We start from the raw sequence: 11,326 nt of genomic DNA on the forward strand, positions 1-11,326 counted from the left end.
TAACGTCCGTTAAGGCACCTGACAAACAGAACTCGAGCACGGTAGCTGGAGTTCCCTCCCAAAAGCATCTTTCTCGCAATTCACAAAAAGTCATGCAACTGACATTCAGAAATAAATACTTTGCTTGCTACCAGCAGCTCTGAGGGGTATTTCCTTTGGTATGTACACACAACACAGCCCGCTCCTCTTTTTTTTTTTCAAGCCTCTCTTACATAACAGACTGCAAAAACCATCTCTGAACAACGTGATCAAGATGCGATCTCCTCTTTCAGTACTACAACATTCAACATAATCACATTCAACGCAGTCCCGAGCCATTAATCAACTTCTTACTAATGAGGATGATCTATCGCAAGTTCTCTGCAGTTTTGCAGGATGCAGACCGATAGCCAATCAAGGCTCCCAAAGGGTCAAGTCACTTACAGACTGAAAAGAGACAGCTTTACGAACTTGGCTCACAATTAGTCTTACAAGGCTATTTGATCATCGTAGAACGTCCGAGTTTTGCTTATATAGCACAGTCTTCCTAGGTGGTTTGGGTTTAGGGTTGGGGCTCCTCCCCAGATAACCTGTGTAAAGGTACATAGGCTCTCAGAACCCCTAAAGCCGCTGGAGTCTCAGAGGCCCACAAGTAGGATGTGCAGCAGCTTTCCCTGGAGACCTGCACCTAACTCCCTCACGCCATGTCATTTATACACTGACCAACTAACTAGGCTGTTTGAGAAATATCAACCCAGCCTACGTGAGTTAGACTATCAGTTCACTTTTAAGACAGGATGAATACACCTTTAAATACAGGATGACGAAGATATTTCTCCCTCTCTTGATTTTGCAAAAGCCCACAACAGACTTACATAAACTCCATATAATTCTGGGTAGTCCTCTCACTGTCTTGAGGTACGTAAGTCTTGACGTACCCTATGGAGAGGTTTGCTACGAACCACAGCTCGGGCCGATTCACTGTTTTCCCTTTACATACAGACTACCTATACAGACTGTGAAAATAAACCTGCAGTGTGAAGTTTCTACTTTATCTTGTTATTGCCAATAAAATGGCATACGTGTTTTAAGGGGCATGAGTATCAGTTACTACAGCCGACGAAGTTAACAGCTGGGTGTTTAATAAAGGGGCTTATTCATTTCTAAATATTTTCTGCAAGTTTTGGATATTTTACTATAATGCGTAGGGTTAATCACGACACCCTGAATCAGAACAAAGCACACCCTAACACTTAAAGTGTGAGAAAGAAAATGCCTCTGCACAAGATGCTGTATTCCAGTCTTTAATGGAATTCCAGTCTTTCATTTGCAGGGGAAATTTAACATGGTTTCTAAAATGATCCCTCTTCAGGGTTTTTTTATTTTCCTCCAAGATCCCCGGCCAGATGAATTTGTGTATTACACGTACTGCCTGTGCTGCTGCACCTCCTCTGTGGCGACTGGATTCAGCTGAAGCTACGCTTTGACCGATCGATGCAAGCACATTACACACCAGAATAAGAGTAAGGTAAGGGTAAAGGGAAGAAAAGCATCTTTCCTTTCAGCCATTAAACATAGATCAACGAAACATCACAGTGCACATCCCGGCTCGCCCCCCCCCCCCCCCGCCCGCTCCTCGAGCGCAGGATTTCGCAGACGGTGGCTTCAAAGGAAGAAACACACACACACATACACACACCCCGCCGCACACACAGACACACAGACAGACAGACAGACACACACACACGGAGGCAGCAGCCGCCGCTCGGAGCCGCCCCAGGGCCCGGGCCATCGCGCAGGGCCGGGCGCTGCCCCCGCCCGCGGGTCCCCCGGCCCCTTCTTCTTTCTCCTCCTTCTCCTCCTCCTCTTTCTTCCTCCTCCTCCTCCTCCCCGGCCCACGACTTCGCTGCCGTAACGAGCACATTAGTGCAGGGCGCCGGGAGACACGGTGCCGCGGCTGCCCTACATAAGCAACGACTAACGTAGAAAGAAAGGGAGGAAAGAGATGGGGGGGGGGGGGGGGCGCGGGAGGAAGACACAAGGGAAAATAACGCACTTTTTGTTACCTCTCCGCTGAAGGCACAACCCCAGCTCCCGGCAGCCCAGCCCAGCCCGGCTGCCTCGCCGAGGGGAGCGGTGCAGGAGCCCGCACCAAGAAGAAATATCACGCAAGCGGGAAGGGTGTGTGTGTGTGTGTGTGGCGGGCGGAGGGGGGGGGGGATAACCTGGCACCATTACGGCGCCTGTCGTACTCACCGATCGGCGCCGATTCAGCCTCCTTTCTCCCAAACATATACCAAAACCCAACAGCAAATCCTCAGTCCGCTAGGCAAGGGTTGAAGGGGTGGGGGGGGGGGAGCGGGCGAGCTACGGCCCCGGGCTTCACCGCAAGGTCCTGACCTTGCCCAGCTGCAGCATCTTCGGCTTGCCGCCCCCCCCCCCCCGCCCCGCCGCGGGGCGGGCGTGTGTGCCCGCGTCTCCCCGCGTCCGTGCGAGCCCGCTGCTCCGGCTCCGAGGGGGCTCCTCCGCAGGACTAACTGCCCGCCGGCTGCCGGGGCGAGGCGGGCTCCGCATCCACCGCCCCGCCGCTTCGGGCGAGGTGCGGGGCCGCTGCGGCGGCGGCGGCTTGGGGCAGGCTGCTCGGCGGCGGCCGCCGCCGTAGCGCAGCGCGCCTGACGGGCGCACCGGCCGCGGGATGTGGCCGAAGGAGAGACAGCCGCCGCCGCCGCAGCATCTGCCGCTGCCTCCCCGCTCCCTCCCTCCCTCCCTTCCCGCCCGCCCTGCCTCCCCGCCCGCCTCCGCCCCTCCCTCCGTCCCCTCCCCGGCAGGAGCGCGGCCGAGCAACCGGCGCCGGGCGGGGCCAGGCCGGGCCGGCTCCCCCCGGCCTCGCACCGCACGGAGCCGCGGCCTCGCCGCAGAGGGGCGCGGCCCGGTGTGTGCCCCCCCGCCGCTCCCGGGGATGGGGTCTCTGGTGTACCGGGGCGAGGGGAACAGCCCCCTTCCACCCACCCCCCCTCCCCGTCAGTGACAGCGGCTCCCGCCGCCTTGGGTCGGGTGACTGGAACTTGGGGTCTGCCAGCCCGAACGGTAAAAAGCAAGAGGGAAAGGCGGGAGCCGCGTCCCCTGCTCGCTTCTCCCTCCCCGGCCTCGGGAAGCCGAGGTGGAAAAACCTCCCGCCTCTTCGGAAGACTTCTTGCCGGCAACGAGGGTAAGGAATATGGAAGTCGCGTTGACTCCCGTGCACGCTTAACCCTTTTGCGGAGAAACTTGTGTAAAACGCAGTTGCCAGCACTCACCTGAAAGTTGCCATTCCATCGGTCCTCCTAACTCGCCGCGCGGAGTTTCGGCACCTGAGGGAAAAACACCCGCTTTTCCCGCCGCCGCCTGGGGTGACTGCCGCCCATTCCCGCTCGCAGCGAGCCGACTTACCAGCGCAGCGACCGGGAAAAGCCCCTTCACCCTCGGCCGAGGCGGCGGGGCGACGCCCCCCCCCCCCCCCGCTCCGCCACCCGCCTGCCCGCACCCAGGGCCCGGACCCCCGCGAAGGGGGGGACGGCAGCCGCTTCCCGGCAGCCGCTTCCCGCCCACCCCCCCACACGCCTCCCCGCGGGGGCCTCAGCGCCGGCCGCCCCCCCCCTCAGGAAAAGGCGCGGGTGCGAGCCCGGCCTGCGGGCGCCCGTCCTCCTCCTCCGGTCGCCTCACCTGGCGCGTTTCCCCGCTAGCGAACGGCGGCGGAGCTGACTGAAGAAATCATGGCAGGCGGGCGGTTTCGCAGCCTGCGGGCTTCGTGAAAGGCGTCGGTCGGTTGCCGGCGGGCTGAGGCGGCTCGCTGGCGGTGAGGGGTGGCCGCCGCCGCCGCTCGCAGAGCGACTCGCTGCTGCCACCTCTCGCTTGACCTGATGGCAGCTTCCCCGAAGGCGGCGGGTGAGCGGGAACTTCGCCTCAGGCAGGGCCGGGGTGGTCGCCCCGCCGCCGCGGGAGGAGGCCGGGGGCCGCGTCTTCCCTTCCGCGCTGTCCTCCTGCTGTGTCCAGCGCCGCAAAGGCTTACTTTCTGCCCGTGGCCTCTCCTTGTTTGGTTTAATTTCCCTACGTAACTTGTCTTCGTTCTACCTCTGCCGTTTACCTGGGGAAGGATTAAACGCAGAACTTTCTGCGCGCTGCCTCGAGGCCAGCTCGCTTGTCGGCTATCTCTAGCCTCGCGATAAGCACGCTCGTCGTCGTCATCTACTCGAAGACGCACCGCAGGAACAGAAGAGAAAATTAGTGTTGGGAGGAGCCTACTTAAGCGATTCAAGAAGCCGTAACGGTAAATAGTTAAACAAATCTGTAGTAGTTAAGAGTTTGTCCATCCGAGTCTTTTCCGCATCTAACGCAAGAAGCAAAAGTTGATTCCCCCGTCTTTGTCCAAACTTGTAACGGCGGTATCAGGCCTGCCCTGGCCATCTGAGGCTGGAAAAATCAGCAGCTGGAGGGCATAAAAGCTGCCGCTGTAGTAGCCTAGCCCAGTGTTTGATGACTTGACTTGATGATCTTAGAGGTCTTTTCCAAACTTAATGATTCTATTCCATTCTATACAGATTTTTTGGAGACTATTTTGTTCTTACCGTTTCCCTCTTCAAAGTACACTACAACAGCACTTAGGGACATCGTTTAGTGGTGGACTTGGCAGTGTTAGATTTATGATTGGAGTCGATGATCTTCAAGGTCTTTTCCAACCTAAATGATTCTATGATTCTATGACTAGGGCCCTTTGCAGGGAAGCAGACTGGTCTTCCAGTCTGAAACTCCTCATCGGACACGTAACCCAGCTCTCCCATTTCTTGACCGATGTTCTAACTTCCAAAGTATTGCAGAGTAAGGAGACACCCACCGGCAGCTACCCTTTCACAGGGCGAGAGAGAGAGGAAAGAAAAAAGCAACTCATCATCTGCATTTGGAGGAAGAACGTCATGTCTGTTAAGTGCAAGACATTGGGTGTGTGATTCCCAGCCTGAGATAGGCATCTAATTCTGGACTGAAAGTAGTGTATTACCCAGTAGATACCTAGAGTCACTATCTTACTGTTAAACCCCACGATGTACTTGATAATAAAATTACTGGGTGTCATAGCATCTTAGATCCGCCACAGCATCATATGATCCACCTTCTGCAGCCCAACCTCTTCTCTTCTTCAGAGCTGAAAGGTCTTTCTGACAATAAAGGGAGAGGAGACAGAAGGGCTAGAAACAGGCTGTGTCCTTCTTTCCTTCCCGCTGAAATGCAGCCATGTAATAGGGGCACTTCATGGCCCTGCACATTGTACACATCTGGCCTCATTGTAGGCTGGGCAGAGTGCGCTAGTGAAGGATGCACCTAAGACACCTGATTCTCCCCACACTGTAAAGGTTACTCAGGAGCCTGTACCGATGTGTAAGTACTAGTCTGGCAGCTGCTGGTCTGGAAGTTAAATACAGTAGTGATAAAGGTATATAGCAATGAGGACCCCCTGTAGGGGAAGTGAGGGTTGGAGGCAGAAGGGTTTGGGAGGAATCTGGGAGGTGTCTGAAGACATCTGCTTTTCTCTCACAAAATTTCCTCCTTTGCCATCACTATCTTGCATGACAAGGCATTCGTCTTAAGACATCGCAGGATTCACAGAGCCACTCCTTCTCCTGCTGCTTATCTCCCCTGATTCTCCCTGCATCACCTTTTCAATGTTCCCTGACACCAGGGGAGGTCAGAGAAGGGGCCAGGACTGAGCCCTGCTTATGGAGATGGAGAAGGAGTGGGACAAGAGAACTAAACCAGATCTCCAGAAATGGCTTTTTGCTCCCATTGCTGCTGTCTCGGAGGAAGCGTAAGGGAGAGCAGTGAGGGGTAAGAAGGTAAGAAGGAGTGGGACTGACTTCTGGAAGGGGTTGCCCTTCCAGGGACTGTCTGCCTACTTCTTTCTCAGTTACTAAGCCTCTTGTTTGGCAAGCCAAAAGCATAGATAGGTGGAGGCTGTTCACTTTTTTGGTCGGTCCCAGCCTTCTCAGATATAGGCAGTCTGTTATCTTAGGCTTACCTGGTCCATGCCTAGGAGCGGTGTATCTACCCTAATCCTCGGTTAACTTCTTTAAAGGTTTGCTTGGGTTTTTTTTTCTTGAAAAAGATGGATAAAGAAAAGGAAATTATTATAATATCAAGGGAAATATTTTCAAGTACAGGAGCTGTAAAAACATCTTTGCCATTTATATTTGGCTGTAAGATTTACAAAGGTTCTTGAGGACTTAAGTTTCTATTTGGTCAAAATAATGACAAGTAAAAATTTTAGAAAATAAAAAATAACATGAATAGATTTAAATCCAGTAATAGAATTTCCAGATAATTTGTCTTCTAAATGACTGTATTATAAAGGACAACAACAACAAAAAATTTTTTAAGCTTAGGCTCAAGAGTTGCATGTTACTATAGTTAGTGGCCAGTGATTCTTTTCCCATCCTGTTAACTAGAAATATAGCTTTTCTTTCTGGCAAGTTTCATCTTCAGGTAAAGGATGAAGCTAGCAGTGGAGGAACACAGAGAAAAGTCCATTGGTCAGCAGTTAGACAAGGTATCTAAAATATGGGATACCTAGACACAAGCACTAGTTGTGTCTGTATGTTCTGTCTCAGCGTAAACCATATTTAATCTTGGTTTAATCCTTCTTGGAACAGAGCTTGGGGCTTTGTTTTCTGAATTTTTGGACAGACAGGAAAGCATTTCTTGGCTGGTTTGGCTTGTTTACTTTTAGATCATGTTTAAAATTAAATGTATACTTTATATGAAGATTACTGAGATCCTCTGTCATGGTCAGGGTCCAGCAGCCTCCTTTGTCATGCTGAAGTCAGTGGGAACTGTCCGTGCTAAGAATGTAACTGAAGTAAAACTAGGTCTATGAAACAGGTTAATGTTTCAGGCAATCTTTAGCAAGTCTGGAATAAAATCAGGAAAACATGCTTTTTGCTCTTTTTAATAAACTGAAAAATCATCTAAGCATAATTAGTTTTTCAAGTTTAGAGCAATACTTTAAAGAAGTTATTGAAATTATTGTCTTATCACTTTCTAAGAATTATTTAAAGATGGAATTACTAAAAGAAGTTGACAACATCCATTGAAATGTATTTCAGATAAGAAAGAGTATGTTTCTGGAGACACACACTATGGTGTCTTAATGAAACCAAAGTGGGAATGAATTTAAATAACTGATTCAAATTCCTTCTCTCTTATTTGACTATGATATTATCTTCAATAAGTCAAGTCAACATTGAATTACAGTAATATGATTTGTGTTTTCCATTTTTCCTAAATTGTTACACAATATTATATACAAAGTTGCTTACCTAACAGCAAAGTACATGTAAATCCTGGGATGAGGATGGCTTTCTATGCAACAAAAATAAAACGGCAAGAGAAGGTTTGCACAGTTGTATTTGCATAAGCTCGTGTCCTGAGCTCATGGAAATACTGTTTTAGCAGTAGTCTCCTGAAGAAATATATGGTATTTTCTATTCTGAGGCACAGCTGGTTTTGACTCAGTCTGGTTATGAGTAAATTACTGTTGAAGTACTAAGCTTGACTGGCAATAGGAGGATACAACTGAATTTGCAGTACCTGCAGATTTTGTAAATGAATCTATATTTGCGTTGGGAGAGTTGGATTGTAGGTACTGAAGACAACTCTCAGTTCCCTAGGACCTAACTGGGATTTTCTTCTTTCCAGCTTCATCTGGAGGTAATCAGATAGGCAGTTATGAGCAAAATCTGTCTGAAACAGCTGGGTTAAAATCTTTTTTGGACCTGCTCAACTTTTAAAAAGTCATTTTAAGAATTATTATTTAGCTAATAGCTGCCATTAGTTTCCTAAGCAATTTGGCATTTTCCACATTTTGGATTTTCATGTAAAATTATGTAAAAAGGTAAAAATTCAGTTGAATTCAATTGTCTATCTCAGTCACAAACAATCAGCACTCTTATTCAAGGTAGAGTCAGGGGACTGCATTATTTAATAAAAAAAAATCTTTATCTAAGTGTTCCTGATTAATGATCCCATTGGAATTTTACTCAACTCCAAGGAAAAACATAATGAAAATACTAAAGGGGTGAGAAAGAATGTGCCTGATTATTCCTATCAGTTAAACACATCTGAATTAAAGAGGGTTTGGGGTTTTTTATGTGGTGTTTTGGTTTCTTTAACTTTGTCTTTCGGAAGAGGGAAGGCCAGAAGTTGAAACAAAATTTAGTGTAATGTAAAAATTGTTCTTTCCAGCATCCAGTAAAAGAAAGTTTGCTGTTATAGATTCATATCCTATACATGCACAGGCTATACAAAGAGCTGAACATTCTGAAACATTTTCTAAACCCTAATCCCATGAAAGAAAGTAATCTCAATCTATCTTCATGTGACCCAGTCTTATGAGCTGTACGATGTCAACTCAGCTGAAAATTACAATCTAGTTTTAATAGTTCAAAACTCGTTTATCCCTATTAGTGTCAGTTGAAATGCCAAACCATTCTCAGAATGTATCTCTTAATACATTTAGAGCTGCAAAAGCATTTAGGATTAAGGTATAACACTTACAAAACTGTATCGTACCTATTGGATTCTTTTCCCTTTCCACTGTATTTGTATACACTGTGCGTTGAGTAAGGCCATCTCAACGATAAAGACCATCCTGGAAAAGGCCAAGTAGAAATCTTGCCACAGATTCAGGAAATTATGCTCTTTGAATAACAGGTAGTGAAACATCGTTATACTGATTATCCTTTTCTTTAATCCAATTATGTGTGAGTTTTACTTCATATTTTTCCACAGTGTGAAAGACTGTTAGAGCTCAAGGAACCAGTAGATTCAGCATCTACTTAGACCTCGGTGAAGACTGAGATATTACTTACCCCAAAAGCAAAGTGAATGACTTGGCGTATCTTGCAATTACGGAGTGCTGGCTCATTTTCTAATCTAGTCTCTATTATATTTAGTCAGTAGCAGGAAGGATGAAGCTAAATTTACTTGGCCATTAACTCCATGAACATTGCACTCCAAAAGTCACATGCTTGTGCTTTGTCCATCCAGCATGGCTTTAAGTTCCTGGAGACTGTTAATCTGTTTGTTTTCCCAGTGCTGAGGAGACTAGGGTCTCATCTGACACCTATTCAGATCCTTTTTCTCAGTTTCATTTCATAGTTACACTAGCAACTGTTGTGAAAACCCAAACCATTGAAGCTCTATGTATATAACAGTTAGCAAGGACTCCTTGCAAGAATTTTCCTGCTCTTCAAAGCTTTTTCTTAGTCTTCTTATGTCACATGTACATTAATGTTTTAGTGTACAGGAGGACACTTTGTAATATTCCTCGCATCCATACCTGGAGTTTCTGGAGTATGCTCCTGGTGCATTCAAAGTGGTTCCCCCACCAGTGGCACCAACGCTGAAGTCACAGATGGGCGCCGTCTAGAGAGCACTGTTTGCAACGTGGACCTAAGGTCCTCCAGCATGCCCTGTACGTACTGAGGCCCTGCAACAACTGTGAACTTTAGTGCTGATATAGATGTCACATGAACACGGAGTCCTGTAACCTTAATAGATATCAGCAAACTGAGCCGCAGTTTTCCCCTCTTTGCACTGTACCAGTGAGTAATGTAGATACTCCCTGTTGGAACAAAGGCATTCAGCCATGTGGGCCAAGAAACCATTTCATTTCTTTTTTCAGCTGAACCCTTCTGTACCTCATAGCTGTGAAGCAGATGCCTGATTGTCTCACGCTTTGACCTGATAATTCCCTCTGTCACACCCCAGAATTAATTTGTCTAAAAAAATGTTGGACTGTGTCAGATCATCTGGTTCATGTGTGTTAACCAGTCTTACCACTTTTTCCTACAGGCTATCCTGCATAATTGGATTATCTCTAGTCCTATACGTGATTTGTACTAGAGAGGGATATGTTTGTCATCTTCCCATGGAGTTTTCACTAGTCATCTTACTTCTATGAACTAACTTATTTAGAAAGAATAATTTTCAGCAATTAAGGAACATAAATTGCTGCAGTTTAAATGGCCATTCACCTAGGAGTAAAATGGATGAGTGTGCAATGGATAGGTACAATGCTGAATTTTTCTTATGAAAGTTTTCCATATCACGGTTTTCTACCTGGGAAATTAGATTTTCACAATGATGTTGTAAAAATGGAAATAATGAAAAAATGAGTGAAACAACCTTTAAACAATTATAAATTGTCCAGCTTGGTACCTTTGTCGAAGGCTGTCGCTATCCTTCTATGTTCTTTGTGATAGTTTTCAGCATGGCTTTTAATTGCATCAAGAAAATATGTGGAGCACATGGGGCAGGATGTATTTTCCCTCACTTCCCGTTCTACTCCTGCTCCTTTGGTTTCAGGGTAACAGCTGTTGAAGGAAAACTTGAGTTTCTTACCCTATGCTTTTTCAGCAGAAAAAGTAACTGCTTATTTTCGTCTAATCCTGTTATTGAAATCTCTGTATTACTGCACACCTGACCTCCCTTGTCTTATTTTTAACTTAGCGGAAAACAGAAAGATATGTTTTATCAGCACCACCTGCTTAAATTAAAAAGGAAAAGATAACTGAGTTTAGTATTCTCTTACCTTTCATGCAAGAAGAAAAAAAAATGGAAGTAATAAGCTGTAAAGTAGTACAAAGTACTAAGAGGGAAATAAGAAGATGTTTCTAAATCCTAATGTAAAGATTTCCTTTTTTTAATCAAGAACTTATTAAAAATGTATTTATATTGAATTTATTTAGGCAGTGATTTTGCCTGGATTTTGGAATTCCCACATCTACTGTGGCCGTACACCATGAGAACAGGTGTAGGTGTTCAGAAGTAGCATAGTTAGTCCCAGCATCAGTCCTTTTGGAGAGATGTTAAAAGTATACTGTGACAGCTCTGATGATAAACTCAACAGCAAGAATACTTTTAAAGTGGTAAAATCTTTTAACTGAGTTACAAAAAATCTTTGACATTTCCCATGTCAACTGTGTCCCTAAAAAAAAGCTACTATTGTCACATACAGAGTTCAGATGGCAAATCTTTTCCTTTTTTACTCTAGGATATCAATTTAGAAAATCGTATTAGATTCAGTGACCTTTGGTTACGTTTATGTTATTTTGTGATGCCTGGGAGATTTTTCAGCTGTTATAAAGCAGCAGAGAATAGTACTGTGCTTTTGGAAGTTTGAACATATTCTGTAGAAAAATACTGGTGAGCAACTATCCATCTTTGGATTCTGGTTTCCTGTTGTTTATTCCAATGAGTGACTGACAAGGCAGTTGCCAATTTAACCTAATACTGCGTCAAGGAATTGTGTGTGACACAG

General features: G+C 46.6%; 1 protein-coding gene across 6 annotated transcripts in view; it reads right to left on the reverse strand.

Annotated features, from left to right (window-relative positions):
* Positions 1-3,742, reverse strand: part of CTNND2 (catenin delta 2) — a 688,109-nt gene extending 684,367 nt beyond the window's left edge. For 5 of the 6 annotated variants that reach the window (XM_030041726.1, XM_030041725.1, XM_030041722.1 and 2 more), the window contains exon 1: positions 2,236-2,737. In XM_030041726.1, the coding sequence (XP_029897586.1) occupies positions 2,236-2,272 (37 nt within the window). In that variant the 5' untranslated portion in view covers positions 2,273-2,737. Of the gene's footprint in view, positions 1-2,235; positions 2,738-3,275; positions 3,330-3,681 lie in introns of those variants that run through there. The other variant, XM_030041721.1, reaches the window with a different exon arrangement.
* Between the last annotated feature and the right edge of the window lie 7,584 nt (positions 3,743-11,326).

The sequence above is a fragment of the Aquila chrysaetos genome, chromosome 18 (assembly GCF_900496995.4).
Source record: "Aquila chrysaetos chrysaetos chromosome 18, bAquChr1.4, whole genome shotgun sequence".
NCBI classification, from domain to species: Eukaryota; Metazoa; Chordata; class Aves; order Accipitriformes; family Accipitridae; genus Aquila; species Aquila chrysaetos.